Source organism: Gymnoscopelus braueri (genome assembly GCF_963280865.1).
Source record: "Gymnoscopelus braueri genome assembly, chromosome: 8".
NCBI lineage: Eukaryota > Metazoa > Chordata > Actinopteri > Myctophiformes > Myctophidae > Gymnoscopelus > Gymnoscopelus braueri.
This window is the reverse complement of record NC_137609.1, coordinates 26,882,376-26,900,776: the sequence shown is the minus strand read 5'-3', so window position 1 is coordinate 26,900,776 and position 18,401 is coordinate 26,882,376. Positions and strand designations below refer to the sequence as shown.

The following is an 18,401-nucleotide window of genomic DNA, read 5'->3' as shown; positions in this document are numbered from 1 at the left end:
TGTGGAACCGAAAATGCAATGCCTCAACTCCTACTTTCCAATCAAGTTGTTTTGGATTCATTTTTTTTCGCAGCTTTGGTTGCGCGTTTCTATCCAACTATCTGGCAACCCCGGTCAAACTGCGACAGCAGCACAAATGGCAGCAGTGTAACGTTTTGTCGCGGAGGGGAAGCACGATGACAGCAACAAGGTAGGATCTGCACCGTTACTATTCATAAGAGTGCTTTGGATTTATACGCCTTCTCGGTGACTAGGGTTAGAAATCACCGTTTTGCCATTTGTAGGGAACCGAAACCCTCAATACACTTTAAACTTAAGTTTAAGTCACTGAGATTGCCGATAATGTTAGCACAGGGCTAACTAGCCAACGTTAAAGCTAAATAACATTATCAATGTCAATGTTACCTTTTTGGATATCGAAAGTCAGCTGTTAAGTTGGCCTTAGCTAATGGCTATATGGCTAGCCTACCTTAACTATTCTAGTAGATGGAGTGGCCTGACCAGCTGGTGGTTACAGGCGCACTAACTAACATGTACGGCTGTGATTCTGTAGGAACACAGATGTAGGAAGGATCATTTACTTGCTTAAATGGTGGCTAACTAAATTGGCTAGCTAACGTTTGCTAGGTGTTATGTCCAGGGCCTGTAGAAATAGGCAAGAGACAATTATCTTTATCTATGGTCACATCCCACAAATATGTCAAATATCGTAACGCAAGAGAGAGTGCATTGGTTGATATGCTGCTGACATCACTTGCAGGTTATGGCAAACGGTCTTTTTTTCTTAGTGATGTCCATGAACTTATGATGCTGCTGCTGTGATATATGCCAGTGGTTCTCAACCTTTTCAGGCCGCGACCCCCCAAAATAATCATATTTGAACTCGGACCCCCACCACCCTGAGAAGCACTTGACATTGTAGAAGTTGAGGCATTACATTTTCGCTTCCACAGATAAATATTGTGAAAATATTAGATCTACAAGCTAGACCGGCTACTTACACAATCTTTGTGAATATTCTATTATAATATTCTTATATAATTATATTATTTGACAATTTGGCCAATGTTTGACCAGTTTTGTAGGATATTTTGTTGATTACTTTTGATGCAGTAATGGTCTTTTTTTCTTTTTGAGGTATTTAAAAAGGTCTTTACAAGTCCTTAAATTGTCACTTCCCTGTCATCTGGGGACCCCCAAAAATCACGTGGGGACCCCCCTGGGTGTCCCGACCCACATGTTGAGAACCACTGATATATGCTACACCTCCCTCAGTTCATTTCGTGTCCATCGAATTTCAAGGGGGGTGGGGGGGGGTGTTCATCAGGGACAGGGTTCAATTGCGCAGTCATGCAGTCTGTAGTCAGGTTATGTATGAATCATAAAGGATGACTCCATGGCTTTGAGAAGAACACAGGCATTCATCTTTCTTCTGGGTTTCACTTGTTGTACCCAATCATTCTCAAAACAAAAGCCTACAACAACACTCTGGTCGCCACGTTTAGCATTAAAACATGTTTTTGAGACAAATCTCTGACGAACGTGAATTTCTTCAACGGTTGGTCTGTTTTGTTGTACCTGGGGTTCTAAAGTAATCTACTTCACTTTAATACACTGATCAATATTCTACATTAGATATATTCATGTTACTTCAACATTGCCCAATTCTAGCGGCTGAGTGTACGTTTTGAAGGGGATTCATATGAAACCATGACTCGCATGAAGTAAGCAAATAATCTGTTTAGTTTAACATATGTAGTTGGTTTTACTGTTTCATTGGACAGCTGTGCTGTTATACAGTATAATGTCTACACTCCACCACAAGTCCCAGTCAAACGCAGTAAGAGAGGGAAGTAATGTGAATTGCAATTTGCCTATTAAAGGTGCTGTAAGTGGTGGGGTATAAAGTTTAAAGTATATATTCTAATAGTAGTCATTGCTATTGAGCAGGGGGTTTCAGTTGATTGTGAGCCAGGGACCCACCATCCTGACTAAGAATCAACCTGTGGACTTCTGTTGTTTCAGGTGGGGATATGGGTTTTTTCTTGAGTTGCATAGAGTGTGTATTCTTGGCTATAGTGTACTTTACGTTTACTAAAGAGCTGGAGAAACGTGGAGACCCTGTTACTGTACACTATTTCAGGGGTTTTCAACAGGGGGTCCGGGATCCCTCCCTAGGGGGTCCTCAGAGTTGTTACAGGGGGGCCTGAAATATTATTTTCTACATGAATCACCTGAACCCTAGCATCCCTATTCTGGGGGGAACATTCGACGAAAATAGCAAATCTACAGGCTCACAACGCGACGAGTTGTGAGCTTGTAGATCTGTCATTGAAGCGGGCAAGTAGGTGAAAATGGTTCTAAAAACCTATGTTTAGTTAGTGTTTGTAACCCAAAGCATGGAAATGGGATTGAAGATTTTCAACCATACAGGGTGCATTATCATGTAAACTTTGGTAAGATTACTTTTTCTTTTACATAGGCCGAACATTTTTAATGATGCTAGCTTCCTTTCAATAGCCTGATTCCTTTGCCTGATTTGCCTACATGGTGCCTATGTGAAGCACAATTCAATTAACCACTTGAATCCCAGCATCCATATTCTTGGGGGAACTTGGCATTATCCAAAAATAGCCGATCTACAAGCTCACAGCGCATTGTGAGCTTGTAGATCGGGTATATTTGGGGAAGAGATTTATTTGGTGTAGACTGAAAAAAGCTGTCCAAGTACAGAGCCAACTCAGGTCCAGTTAGGCTAATTATGGCCTTGCATTGTGATTGGCTTAGAGGCATTCTAATGAGTGACAATATCTCACGAGTCACGATATGGCCCTCAAACGCATTCACTTGACCTGCAACCTAGCAATGGCTGCTGCTGCCACCTGTAGATTTGGCCTTTTTTCGCTGAATAAATATTGTTGAAACTGCAGTATCATCACAATAATACATGAGAGGGACTCTGGAATGCTATTCTGTGAGATATTGACACTGGTGTGCTAATTTATTGCACTTAGCCTTCAGCCTTATGCTTAGAATCGCAGCACACCAATATCTCACAGTATAGCACTCTCTTGTTTATTATTGGTTAATAAATGTGTACTGTATGGGCAATACATATTGGATTTGGTGTTGGTTAATGCTGGTTGCATGAGTGGCTGGTTTCAGATTAAAGCATCCTTAATTATTTTAATTCCACTTTTATGAACATTTGATCTGGGCCCTGGCAATCACTACTGTAGTTGGTTACAACTGGAACGTTGTTGATTGTCTATTGAATATAAAAGGCACCAGAAACAACTTATCAAACAGTCTTGAGATTTTGTGAAATTGTACTTGAGCTACACACAAAATAAGGTTAATAAAGAAATAAAAAACAGTATGAGCATTCTCTGTCCTGCAAGAACTAGCCTGAGAAGCAAATGTATATAAACATTGTGTTCATAACAAAGCACGGAAAATGCATTATAGTGTCCTAGTGTGTCAGGTAGGTTATTGTGAATCCACCTGCGATAAGCTTGTGCTAGCTGGAAACAGTACAGTACAGTGTGTAAATGGACCAAGGGTTCATATTTACACACGTTTACAAACGTTAGAGGAGCGCCCTCATTTCCCCGTACCGGCAGGAAATATCTCGGTGTGGAAGTGAATGGCCACCACTTACCCTCCACCCAACACCGCTGAAGTGCTTTGAGCAAGGCACTGAGCCCCCGAGCTGCTCAGCTACCAACAGTATAAGACTGTGAGCGTGCTGGTCAGCTCCCAGGTTGTAATGTGTGTATGTGTGCAGGGCGTTTGCTGAAAATGAGCATCTGTGCTGCTCACTGCTCAGCAGCTTTCCCTGGGTAAAGTAAGAACAACAACAAAACAAAAAAATCAACTAAGCAATTAGTTAAATCCAAGCCCAGATGAGTGGCTTGCCTTAGAACACTGTTCTTGTCTTGGACGACCAATTACTTTCAAGCTACAAACCGATATGCTCGTCTGTCATCTCATAACAAATTGTTAAATTGTCTAAGTGTCTAGTAACCCTTTTGTCTAAATTTCTTTACACACAAGTACACAAAGACCTGCAAAACACAAAATAGACACCATTCTATGTGGTGTTCACTCTCATTAACTACTTATCAACAGCCCAACAGGCTAGCCGTTTGTCTAATTTTAAATTGTTTAGTTAGCAAAGAAAAATAAGAATTGGTCACCTTATCCCTTGTCCAGACAGGGGGGGTCAGCTGTACAAAGGGGACTGAAGAGATCTGCTTCACTTGTTGCTATGAAACAGACCTGCACAAGCCTGTGCATGTGCAAAGATAGTGTTGAGGCCTTGCTGTGTCTAAGCATGTGAATGCTTAGACACATGCTAGATGCTAGATGTGTCATGAAACTTGAACATGGTAGAAGGTTATGCTATTGTATATGGTGCTGTCAACACCTTTCTCAGCAATGTTGGTTTACAATATTATATATTAAAATAATGTTATGTCTGACTTCCTAGGAAATGGAACAGTAATATTTGTGCGTGCACACACATGTGCTGGCCAGTACCACCATCAGAAGCCAAAATCAGGCAATTTTTTGTTTGCATGATTGCTGGCTCCAGACTTTTAGTGTGGAGTTCTACTGTAGGCCAAAATGTTCTGCATTTACTGGCTGCCTAGAGAGATGATGAGCTGTTTGTGTTAGTCGTGACTGGTAAAAGGGAGTTAGCTGATGACAGGGCTGTGTTGCTAGGCAACGCATGTAATGGGCTGAGCCTCTTGAAGCTAGAATGGTTGTATTTTACTTGCAGGCTGGGGGAAAGTAGAGCTTGGGGTTCCCAATGGTGAATCCAGCTATTAGTCACAGAAGTTTTATTACAAATGTTTACATATGCACAAATTAAAATCATCCCACACAGAGTAGGTACTGGTAGTCTGATTATTATTATTTATTTATTTTCTCAAAATGGACATTTTCAAACATTTGTGGCATGCATACAACACAGGAAGGACACAAGGAAATGATATGTATGAATACTTGTTCTGTTGGCTTAAGAGTGAATAAGGTTTTAAGAACTTAAAGGTAGGGTAAGTGATATTTTTTGGTTAAAACAAAAAGTATTTTGTTAAAAGGTTAAAGCACTATATTCTGATAGTAATCATTGCTATAGAGTGTTTGTTCAGTAACAGGAGTCTCCCCGTCTCTCCAGCTCTTTAATAAACGGAAAATACATTTTCCGGTAGGTGTCAAAATCTCAGCCAATCAGGAGAAAGTACCCATTTTAAGCTAAATTTTTATAGTCTTCCAGTTCCAATTTTGCCTGCTCATTTCTTAGTGTCATCACTTCCAATTTCACTTGTTTAATCTATATCCTGATTGAGTTCTCTATCCTGATTGGATAAAATTGGAAATGAAACTGAAACGAAAATGCATTTTCTGTTTTATAAAGAGCTGGAGAGACAAGGAGACTCCTTCTACTGAACAAACACTCTATAGCAATGAGTACTATCAGAATATAGAGCTATTTAACACTTATTTTAACCAAATAAAATCACTTACCCTACCTTTAAGTGATCAACAATGTGGTTTCTCATATAGACTTGAAGCCTTAATAATACCTGAAAACTGGTTTTCAGCCCTCAGAGAATTGTTTCAGTAGACAAAGGTGCATACCATTTATTTTTAATGATTGCAAGTTCAAATTCTGCAAATTTTTAAAACACATATTGTTGCTACTATTCTTTTCACTTGCTTTGAGTAATGTAGAAGCAATATTGTGATCTGTCCTGTTCATGTTTGAAATGATTAGTGATTTTGTAACTGAATGCAACAGCATTATGCAGTTACATAATTATCTTTTCCAGTTTAATCAAACCATACCATATAAAATGTTTGCTTTGAGTGTGGGTCTACTCTACTGTATATTGCTAATTGGTATTTCTGTGTTTTGTACTTTCAGGTTTACGTAGTGTTTTGAATTCGTCCGCTCACAGAGGAGAGACCATATCACTTTGACCCTACACAGACCTCTTGTAGTGCTGAAGTCAACAGCTGAACATGACACCTGGGCTGTTGTGGAGTTGAAGAATCATGTGGTGGAAATCTCAGGTGGCTATGCAAACGTGATGTCAACATGATCCATTGTGGAGAGCCTCAAAATGGAAAAACGCCCATGCAGGGAGGAGGCCATTGACTCAAGTGAGGCCCAGCATGCCAGTGGTGACTCCGAGGATGACAGTAGCTCGGATAGCGAGTCAGAAGAACAGGCACGGCAGCAGCTGCAGGTGAGCAACAGCGGCTGTAAGAGGGGGGAGCCCTTTGTTGCTACGAAACCTCACCGACAGCTCTGTCGCTCTCCATGCCTTGACCGGCCCAGCTTCTCCCAGAGTACCACTGTGCATGAGTTCCGTGTTGATGATACAAATGATGGACCGGGGATCAAGCATGCCAGTGATCGGGACTACCAAACCAAAATGGACTTTGCCTTGAAGTTGGGATACTCAGGGGAACAGGTAGAGGCTGTGCTTAACAAGCTGGGGGCTGCTGCTCTCATTAATGATATTCTTGCTGAGTTGGTGAGGCTTGGCAACAAGATAGAGCCTGAAATCCAAGCCAGCATCAGTACAGCCACAACGTCATCTTGGACCCCCTGTGTTAAAGAGGTGGTTAGTCCAGAAGCATCACTGGAAGAAGAATCCGTGGAGATTTTTGATAACCTCAGGCCCATCGTCATTGACGCATCAAATGTGGCGATGAGGTAAGACACTAACATTATGCACAATCATAGTTTGGTCTTTACTTGAGTCGGAATGTATTGGATTAGGCTATTTGACACACATCTTCTTTTCAGTAGACCATAACCAGTTGGTATTGTGTTAGCCTGAAAGAGAGCCCTATCGATGGTCTTGAAGGGCGGATCCAAACCCAGGCGGTTGGATTCCAGCGCCGCTTCCTATTGCTTCACCAATCTATGTCCCCGTCTCCCCCACCTGCCTTTAAATGGAAAATGGATGTGTTTTTTGATCCTCATTACATGCTCTTTTAAGTAGACCATTTACCTGTTGGTTTTGTGTTGCTTTGTTTTCTAGCCATGGAAACAAAGAAGTGTTCTCTTGCCTTGGTATACAATTGGCTGTTGAATGGTTCAGGGAGAAAGGACACAAAGACATCACTGTGTTTGTTCCAGCCTGGAGGAAAGAGCAGTCAAGGCCTGATGCCCCTATCACAGGTAGTAAAGCAAAGTTGTTTTCCTTTAAAAAAAAGTCTTTGCATCTTGCAACCATCACTCTGAATTCACACCAGCAGCGTCACCACGCCGGCACGTTCTGACTGAGCATCGGGTTTCAATGCAAAGTTTACGGAGACGAGTGTCTCAATGCGTAGCATCATAAGTTGAGAGAACATCAGCTTTTACGCTAGTGCACAGTGTCAAACCAATTGGGCTGTGCTCTGAATAGGAGTAGGCGTAAATACTGTATACCAAAGAAAAAGACTACTGTACGAAAGTGGCAGATTTAAAAAAACTGAATTAAATTAGCAGTTATTTATTTTTATTTTTATTTTTTTACTACATTTTTATCCCACGATTTTGTAACCCCATTTTTTACACCCAGTGCCAATTGTCTATGTAATCCTGGGCACCCACTCCCTCTGCCAACCTAGGGAGGCCAGGGCCGAGCTCATGCCTCCTTCAATGCATGAGAGCCAACTGACCTTCTTGTCACCTGACAGGGGAGAGTTTCCCCGGTAGGACGTAGCGCGTGGAAGGAACACGTTATTCCAACCAGTTCCTTTCCCCTCCATCAGGCGCCCCGGCTGGTCAGGGGGAGGCAGTATTGTGACCAGGATTACTGCATTTTTTTGTGAGGGTACCTACCGTAGGAGACACAGGGAGAACATGCAAACTCCACACAGAGTAGGCCCTTTCGCCAACCCCACCTAGGGTATGGGCGCTGATGACGCGGAGGAGAAGACACGCCCCCAATGCCCACAGCGTCCCCGGCAGGAATCGAACCCTGGACCTTCTAGCTGTGAGGCGACAGCGCTACCGACTGCGCCACCGTGCCCCTTCCTCATACAATACTGTTCTGCCCTAGCAGTACGTCACACTCGTTCTGTTTTTCATAGTGACTGTCATCAGTTCTCAAACTGGATGCACATTAATTAGTTAGAAGTGCTTGTTTCTAATATGGCACACACACTGGGGGAGGGTGGGGGCATACGTTATAAAACATGACACTCAGACTGAGGCATATGCAGGATGTAAAGCCAGCGGTACATGGATATGTGCAATGGATAAACAAGGGATTGCTATTAATGAAATTGATAGATAATGTTTATTATTTGAAATCTGAATTGACTGAGTCCCGACTCCCGTGGTCTGTATCCTATGACTACACAAACTACTGATGTATTAAACCTGTTGAAACATCTCTTACAGATCAAGACATTTTACGCAAGTTGGAAAAAGAAAAGATTCTGGTGTTCACCCCATCTCGAAGAGTTCAGGGAAGGAGAGTGGTTTGCTATGACGATCGCTTCATAGTGAAGCTGGCTTGTGATTCTGATGGAATTATTGTATCAAATGACAACTACAGGGACTTGCAAAATGAGAAACCAGAGTGGAAGAAATTCATTGAGGAGCGCCTGCTTATGTACTCATTTGTCAATGACAAGTAAGCAATCATAGTCCATTACGTTCAAGCCTCACTCTTAAAATGATAACAAATTGTTTGAAATAACTTTTTGTGGCAGGGTTGAAATTAAGAAGCTGGCATTTAAATGACAAGTAAAAACATTTTTTTCTTCTAGGTTCATGCCCCCTGATGATCCTTTAGGAAGACATGGCCCAAGCTTAGAGAATTTCCTCCGTAAACGTCCCGTTGTTCCAGAGCACAAAAAACAACCCTGCCCCTATGGTAAGCTAATTAAATAAACTGCCATTTGTCAGTATAACTATTTAGTACTTCACCGTACTTGAGGTTGATTTGTTTTACTCTTTTCCTTTTAAACAGGGAAAAAGTGCACATATGGACACAAGTGTAAGTACTACCATCCAGAGCGTGTGAACCAGCCACAGCGCTCTGTGGCTGATGAACTGCGGGCCTTTGCTAAGTTGTCTGCGGTGAAGACGATGAGTGAAGGGGCTTTGGCCAAGTGTGGTGCTGGCCACACGGGTGTAAAAGGGGATAGCAGCTCTGAGGCTAAACGTGTGACACCCAAACGTCAGTCTGACCCCAGCATTCGTTGTGAGCCAGAAGAGGCGCCATCTGTTAGGAAGCCCGAGACAAATTCTGTGCCTTCCCTTGTGTCCGCTCTCAGTGTGCCCACCATGCAGCCTAGCAAGAGCCATGCAGCGGGGGCCTTGAATATTAGATCAGCCAGCAGCCCAGTGCCGGGATCAATGCAATTCGTACAGAATTCTCTGGAGCACATGTCCAGTGTACATTACCCACCCATTTTAGTTACCAACAGCCATGGCGCCTCTATCACGTACAATGAACAGTTTCCCAAGTATGACTCAGTGAGTGACCATGGATATTACTCTCTGCATAGTGACTTTTCAAATATGAGCATGAGCAGCATGCATGTTGACAGTTTCTGTAGCATGGAGCACGAGCATGGTGTGTATCACAGAAATCCTAGCCGTTGCCATGAATCTTGCCTCAGCCATTCAAACAGTGACTCATTTGCCTCTTATGGAGAGCAGCAGTACTCAAGCTCTATGGACGGTAGCCTAGAGGAGAGCATTAAGGGGCAGCAGCAATCTTCTGCACAGGCAAGGATTCAAGCTTTCTCCCGTGGATTTCATCGTGAAGCACTGGCCAGGGTTCAGAGTTATGGACCTGAGGAACCTAAGCAGGGCCCACGTAAACAGTCTATATCTCATTCTCATCTTGCACCACATATCCAGCACACTGCAGTAGGAGGGAGGTCCAGCTGCCCTGGAGACTATCCCTTAACACAGAATGTCCTTCCACCTTTATCCTCACAGCCTACACGCTCTCTTGGCATGACACGCATGGACAGCATATCAGATTCAAGATTATATGAGAGCAACCCTATGAAACAGAGGCGACCTCCACTGTGCCGCGAGCAACATGCGAGTTGGGACCCTCTGCCATGTGGCAATGAATCCTATGGATATCACTCGTACCCACTTAGTAACAGCCTGATGCCATGTTGCGAAAGGGTGATGGTCCGTAGCATGCCTGACAAAATGGAGCAAATTTGGAACTCGCCATGGGATAATGCATCTATTTCTGAACATCAACAACGGCCCGTCATCCCCGAACACCAGTATCAAACATATCGTAACCTTTGCAACATTTTTCCTGCTTATGTTGTACACTCTGTCATGGAGAAGAACCCTCATTTGACAGATCCACAGCAACTTGCTGCTGTAATTGTTGCAAAGCTGAGGTCTTGTCATTGAACCATTAACAGAATCTCAAACATGCTGAGATTCAGCAAGTAGGGAGTGGTACGATATTTCAATGGTAGACATAATGAGATGTCACCTGTTACTACTCTGGCTATTTAAGCCAGAGGTATTTAGATAAGGACCTATATGGCAACTTTAGGCACTTGTTTGATGTTGGCTGTATGCACAACATCTCATGCCCTCAGGAGTTGATATTTTTTATGTCCGGTGAGTGGCACTGAGCATTTTGATTTCAAATCATTAAGTCAACATATTAGTAAACTGTCCTCAGTAAATTAAGTCGAAATCTTAGATATTTCACACAAAATCTATTCTTATTAAATGTGGTGCATTTGATACAAGATAATGGGATTTTAAACCGGATTCATAACTCATTAATAATACCTAACCTGAGCAAGTGCTTCATAGCAGCTCTGTAATGTATTCCTTAACACTCAATCTTTACATAAGGTTTCATGATGTATTTTTGTAATATCCATGTAATTCTTAAGATACAAGTTGATGGGCCAGTTTTGGCATTGCTATACAAATGGGAATACAACAACAATACTCCAAATCAATACAGAATCTATAGTGCAGTATTTTAACAATTCATTTTATCCAGCCAATGCGTATTCATCATGACCCAAGCTTACAGGCATGGCGCCTCTGTCACGCACAACTAATCTAATCAAAATTTACCTTTTGAGATTTGACCTGAATGAAAATTAATATATCTTATTAATTAATATAGCTCTTGTTCAGGTTATTATCAATGTATTATGAATTGGTTCTTCGTGTTACCGGTACACTTTAACTATAGATATATTTGCGTAGGTCTGCCACTGCTGTAAATAATATTTGTGACTTTTTTGTGCAGTGATTTTTCTGAGACAAGTCAGTGGGAGGTAAGTGCATACCTCAGAGCATGAACTTTGACATTTAATGGCCTTATATCTGAATGACCTCACGCTTTAATCATTGTCTAATGGAATTCAATGAAAATCTTTGTCATTGAAACCTCCTCCTTTGAAATGTAAAGCACTAGCTCAGTGTCTAAAGAGATATATTTTCTCAGTCTCACTTCACAAACTATTTTGGTAGAACATTTTGTGCACATAACAAGCCCAAAAGAGATTTGACTTGTATACCTGTGCACACATCTATGTACATATAATTCACACGATAAGCCATGATTTCAAAGACATTTCTAAGCTGCTAAATGATGCCAAAAAAGAGAATTGTCAAGCGTCAGTATTCTACAGAACTCTTGCATTTAAATTCAGAAGATTGATTGGATTAACGTAGAAACTTTGCATCAGTGTTCGAGAAAGTTACAGTTGTCTGTTTGCTGATTTCACTATAGATACTACATTTAGGATTTTCTATTTTATATAAATATATATATCTGTCAAATTTGTTTTGATAATGCTTTCTACTATCAGAAGTGTAATACAGGTATGTTTGTTTCAAACAGGCACTTCATGTACTGTATAATGGGACAGTTTTAAAGCTCCATTGTGTGATACTCAGCCCTACGACAAACAAGGGCAATTAGTTTACTTTCTGCTCAAATACAGATTGTTGTGACAGCCACACAAAATATATTGCAGTTATTATCTCATGGCTTTAAGAGGCGATGAGCGAGTTCTAAAGAGAGAGTGAAGTGCCAAGGTGTTTCAAATAATTTGACTGGAGCCTGAATTCTTAGTAGGTCTGGATTTTTCCAACATAGTATAAAACTGCAGAAGGAGTAGACTATTTCGGCAAAATGTAATGTAGTTGTTCCCAATGTAATAAGTGCATTGGACTCAGCAAGACAAAATTGTTAATACAAATGAAGTTGCACCTTTTTTATTATTTATTGCACAGCCTATGGGTAGAAGTCAAAGTGATTTAGGTGTACAGGGGTTGATAAGACAATGCATTTATGAGTTTTTGTAAAATAGAAACATTTTGCAAACATTTGTAGGTGGAGCTACAAAAGTGTGTTTTGAACAACATTTAAGCAAATGGACATTTCCTACTTCTAGGACCTAGAAGTAGGAAATGACCATTTGCATTTGCTACAATCTACGTAGGTGTGACCCAAGAAAGTAAGTTGTTTCTACAACTTGCTGTTCTGAAATAAAATGGGTCGTTTTAGCACCAACCAGCCAATTGGTGTATTTTCTTTTTAACTAATGGCTGAGACAATGGCCCCGATTCACTAAGCAATTTACGACCATATTTTGATCTTACCGGCATTTAAGACAATTTTCTTCATGCAAAATATTGTCTTAAATGCCGGTAAGATCAAAATATGGTCGTAAACTGCTCTTAGTGAATCGGGGCCATTTAACCTACCTAAGTTTGGTAACTTTAACTGTTACCATTTCAGAATCTTAGGCCCATAAGGGTGCGGCGGAGGGTGTGGACAAGTTTTGCGTTTAAAACTTAAGTATCTCAAAAGAATATTGGAAATTTTACAAGCACATGACACCGGTTGTTTTGACACTCCTCATGACACTTGTAGTGGCATGAGGAGTAGCGCAAAAATAATTTTTGACTCTAATAATAAATAGGTGCAATAACCGTAGTCTGGTTACCTAAAGGCAACCACATTAATGATCACCATTAAAAATGGACAGAATGTGTTATATTTTTATATACAAGTGAGAGTCAGTTTGACAGACAAGTTGCTAGATTCCTAGTTGTAACCGTAAGGCCTGGGAATGTGATAATAGCCTAATAAAAAGACTTTGTATTAAATTAAAATGTTTTTCAACATTATATGGAGTAAATTTGAAAATCAAAGCAGCAGATGAAGGTCAGGATATCCTCTCAGGGGACTCTCAGTTTTCTGACCATCTTTATCAGTCAGAAACCAGAAATTACCAGCTATAGACAACTCTGATTTGGCAGATATATTTAGTGAAAATCCTATACGTAGTACATTTAAGTTGGTAATTGTAACTTGGACATGCTTTGTGTGTATGTACTTGCCCTGAACTTTGAGATTGAGCATATAAGGCTATTGGAGTGGCTTTACTTGGTGCAACTTTAATATAGCTTTAGTTTAGGAAAATCTAACTTATCTTTGAAAGAGTTAGCTGTCATAATTGTCTGTTTAGGGAAATTGTAAAATAAATCATACCCATACAGAATGACAGAATGATGCTGAACATCATTTGGTAGTATTATTCTAGATAATAGATTTCACACATTGATTTAGGCAAGATGTTGCCAAAATGATGGCAAGAAAAATATTTTACAGCCATTCTATTCGTTAGATGCGTGTAGATTGTTTGTAACTTGGGCTTAGTCTGTTTGTTTTTTTGTCGACTCAATGAATATGAACAATTTGAAATCCAGAGGTAGATACAGGGAATATTGTGAATATTGGCTGTATGTCACATGCCACTTACAGTCAGACTGTATCACGTCACATGAAAATTAAACTTCATCTGAATCAAAGTTGCACCATGTAAAAGTAGCCTTGCCAGGTTAACATTTTATTTGCATTTAAAGGGTAATACCACTGAATTTCAGGACTCAGGTATTCCTATCCCCTAAGACAGTTGAGGTATATTACTGAACACAAATGCCTTGTATTGCCAGAAATGTGACAGACATTTGGTCCTGTTATCTGTCATATCATACCCATATACTGTACTGTATAGCTCCATTGAGAATCAACTGCAAACATTTACTAGGCGATTGTTAATGGTTAAGCAAAGCAAAGTCAGTTTTAGCTACTTTAAAGTGAAAACTACACTGTTGTAAAAGTGTAGACTGTAATTCTGCAAAGGCTATTGTTTATTGTCAATGGAGCAGCACAGGGCCCAACCACATCTTGATGACCTAACATTGATTATCTATTGAAGGAAACACTTTTTAAACTGAGTGTGGTTTTACCTTTTAAGCCTGGCCTGGTCTCATTGGGTGTTTTTGTAAAATGTATCTTTCCTTCTATGGCTGGAGGACAACCAATGTCAAATAACACATGTAAAGAGAATTCAACTATGTATTTGAATGTCATTTGCCCAAATGAATTTTGGGCATAGCTGACTTTAGTTTTTCATGAAATAAGACAAGGCCACATTGGGCCTCGTCTCTTCATGAGAAGGTACAAAAAACTGCCTAAATGTTTCTTCCTGTGAAACAATCAGATTGCAAGGCTGCTGTCAAGGTTGTTTCTGACATTTGGCTTAAAGTTTGCGTGCCATATTTTTTTAACACTGCATTCCCTTGAGAATGTTGAACTTTAAATGACTGCTAAAGAAACATATTAATGAAAAAAAAGAAAAGACAAAATAAATAAAAATAATTATATATAGGCTGCTACAGTATAATTTATATAGATATAGTATCATATATACAGTGTGTGTATACGTATATGTATGTATATAACACACACACACTGAAGAGATGGTTGCTGATTTAGATGACCTCTATACTGAAATAGACTTATATTCAGTGAACATATTTATTTTTTGAGGATATTTATACTTGTTTCCCCCAAGTGATAACCATTAGGAGCAGTCTATTGCATTGGTGAAATCAGAGTGCCAGTTTTGACTCTTTGGTAATCATTGTACAATAATTGAAGCAGCTGATTTGCAAATGTGTGTAAACCCATATTTGGTGGAGATTTGCGTTTAAATAGAGAGACGAGAATGGCAAAAAGTAACCTAATCCAGCCTATTGCTACTCTTTAATTGCAGTAACACTGACCATTTTCTTCTGGAATCAAAAGTTTGTCTCTACTAACCAAATCAAATGCTTAGTGCACAGTTGACACCAAGCCCTGCCCACAGTTAGAGACTTGTTAAATGTTGCACCAATGAGTCTAATTACTTTTGCAAGACTACTAAAGAAAAGCATTGTGATTTCACCGGGTCATAGACAGTGTTATCATGTTTTATATACTGCATTTGTCCCCTTTCTTTTTTTTAAGGTTGAATTGAAAGCAGGGATCGTGGCTCATATTCCCCATTTTACCTTTTGAAGTGCCGCAAACAACTAAGCCACAAATGTCTAGAATTGACTTTTGCTTGTTGATACAAATTGTATCTATAACTTGATTGTAAAAATATGAAATGTATAGTATGATCATTTTATTTAAGGGAAAAAAATCAATGCTATAATGTTTGTGACACTGTGTGTCACTGGGAGTAGCCCATTGGTATGTACTAATTCTTACTGGGTACAGTAGTTTATTTACAGGGACATTTACATGCTACAGTATGTCTAAGTGCACAGATAACCTGTGTGCAGCTGTTAGCATGGTGTCCTCTCTGTACAGTCATGTACATATATTAGGTTATCTGTAAAAGTAAACATACAGTGAATGACTTGCATTGTAAAAACAAACGTTATGTGTTGTACGCTGTTTACCATGATTAAGTGCTATTTCCTCACTCAATTGCCACATGTCTGCTTTACGCTATATTGGTAGTATTGTCAATATCTTTGAATATATTTCACCTAATAAAACATGCCAAAGTTATTGCTGAGTTCCATTATCAAGCATAATTGTCTGGGTTACAACTCATGACATGCTATATGAATGCACTTTTATTCTGAAAGATAAAGGCTGCTGCTCCACATAGTAAAATGGTATAAAAGCTAAGAATGCTCTTGTAAGTTAATTGAATGTTTGGCAGTTACATTGATATAGAGTATAACCCTCTGTTGATAAAGCAGGTATGTCTTGAGTCCAGTTTTCATGTTCTTTCAAATGAACAGCATTTTAGCCCTTAGCTGTGAGCCTGGCTTTGTGGAAATAGTGATATTTTACGTTAGTTAAGACTGACTTTTAAATACTGAATCAATTTAAGGTCCGAGTCAGTTTGATGCTGACCAAGAGCAAATTGATTTTGATGTGTAACTTGGTTGTAAAGGCAATTTGCTATAATTAATGTACACTTACCAAAACATCATGCACAACAAATGTTTGAGGCAATTGACAATTGTACTATTGTAAATTAAAATTCTATTTCCTTCCATCGTATTTTTTTGACAAGAATTACATTTGAAGTTCACAGCAAAATTAAGATTGTTGAAGGGACATGATAGAAGAAGCTTTAGTTTGTTTAATCAGGGTTGTATGTAGAACACCATTCAAGTCCTGTGAAGCTATTACCCAGAGCCATTGGGATAGAAAGGGTTGCATCAATGAGGGTTCAGAAGCACTTCAGGTCATGTGCTTCATCAACACAGATTATGGGGATTCAATGTTTGACACTATACTGTACACTAGTGTTTGTAACTAGGCTATCGGATTCCCAATGGCAAGCGTTACTTCCGCATTTTTCTTATCTCTTGAGCACACCGAAACACTTTCCAAATAAGCTAGTTGGTTTTGGAAATAAATGATTGAATATTATATAAGTATTCTTAGTCTACATGATCCGCCATTGCAGTAAAAGAATTGGCCCAATGGCATGAACGGACATGATGCAACTCTTCTTATCTCAATGGCTCTGGCGTATAACTAGTCCCGGGTTTCCAGAATGTGGCATACCTGTTTCGATTCCTTTTCCTATAGCTTCATTTGATTGGCTCAGCAGCAGTTTTGAACTGAAAGCATGTGAAGGTGTCATATGTGTTTCCGGTTCAAACCTGCTGCCGAGCAAATGAAGCTATGGGGAAATTAACCGGAAAAGGAAACTCATATGACACCTTCTGAAAAGTGAAAGCCTGGTACTACAGTTACTGTATGCAGAGAAACTATTACCCACAGATCAATTCTGGGTCATATGACAACACACAGTGTTTATAATCAAGCGTGTTTTTAGTAGTGTTTGTTATCTAAAGGCTACAGACTACACTACATACAGGTAGTAGTCTTGACATTATTGCCGAACATTTTCCAAAGCATACCGTTGTGTTTGAGTTCTGAGGAAGCGCACTGGAATCCATCCATTTCAGTACAGAAAATAAACTGTACAGTAAATCAACTTGCAGACAGCAAAGACTTAAAACTTGCTTGAGATAAATAATTCAACAGAGTAAACTTTGTTGTGCAGTTGTGTCTACATGTCTACACTTGCCAACTGGATCAGAACCATGTCTGGTGGATATTGGCCCTAAGCTAATATAACCTCATTTTATAGGGGGAGAAAAAACTATACAGGTGTATATACACTCACTTGTAGTTTGTACTTACAGTAGATCTATTCTTATACAGTACTCATTGGCGATAGATGTATTAATTTATTCACTATTGACAGACTAACATTTATTGACAGACTGCATGTTAAGTCTCATTCAGAGAGACAGTGCAGATGCCTAGTGTCAGAATCGAACCTGTATTTTCTTTTTCATTCATATGTAACTTTGGTTTGGTTCTTGACTCTTACCTGTACTTATGTGTTTCAATCTTAACTGCTATTGCTGCTATGACACCTGACACCTTTCCTCCCAATAAAGGTTTGTTAATTAATGTTGAGGATATATAAAGTTAAATTATTTTAAAGATGTATGTAGGCTTTGTGTGCTAAATATATGATCATGGTATGGATCTTTCAAACTGTCATGAATTGTGTTTGTAAAAGAGTGATATAAAATGGTGTCTATTTAGTAATGTTGTTACGAGCTGCAGAAGTATTATTGTAATCCACACTGAATGGAAAAATTACTTTTATAGACCAAAAATATACTACATAGATTATTTGAGTCTGTAGACCCAAACAAAATGTAAGTCTTAATGACAAAATGTGTTTCTTGTAATAAATAATGGATAATCATGTACTGTTCCTCTTATTTCATACATCCTACTCCTATCCTACACTTATCCTAGCCTATATCCTACACTTAGAATCAGCAATTCGTTGCATGTGCATTCGTATTCCCACAGCAGACCTGTACAATTGCCTTCAAAGTTGGCACAAATAGAAACAGTAAAATGGTATAAAAGCATAAAAAGTATAAAAACAGGCTACTGTACCTTTCATGCTTGTCAAGTGTCATATTATGTTTTTACTTTGCTTAAACAGCCAGAGTTTGTCCCAGATTT

At 39.5% G+C, this 18,401-nt stretch overlaps 1 protein-coding gene across 1 annotated transcript; it reads left to right on the top strand.

Moving 5' to 3' along the window:
• Window positions 1-111: 111 nt before the first annotated feature.
• On the top strand, window positions 112-18,054 carry zc3h12b (zinc finger CCCH-type containing 12B). Its single transcript, XM_080434592.1, has 6 exons — window positions 112-190; window positions 5,936-6,733; window positions 7,065-7,204; window positions 8,417-8,651; window positions 8,788-8,894; window positions 8,991-18,054. Exons 2-6 carry the CDS (start codon window positions 6,135-6,137, stop codon window positions 10,409-10,411), a joined length of 2,502 nt encoding a protein of 833 aa, XP_080290718.1. The 5' UTR covers window positions 112-190; window positions 5,936-6,134; the 3' UTR covers window positions 10,412-18,054.
• The last annotated feature ends 347 nt before the right edge of the window (window positions 18,055-18,401 follow it).

Bases quoted from the DNA above. Each gene is read 5' to 3' on its own strand.
- zc3h12b (XM_080434592.1), top strand. From the start codon at position 6,135: ATGGAAAAACGCCCATGCAGGGAGGAGGCCATTGACTCAAGTGAGGCC. The intron at 8,652-8,787 runs GTAAGCAATCAT...TTTTTCTTCTAG, and splicing joins TACTCATTTGTCAATGACAA to GTTCATGCCCCCTGATGATC. The intron at 8,895-8,990 runs GTAAGCTAATTA...CCTTTTAAACAG, and splicing joins AAAACAACCCTGCCCCTATG to GGAAAAAGTGCACATATGGA.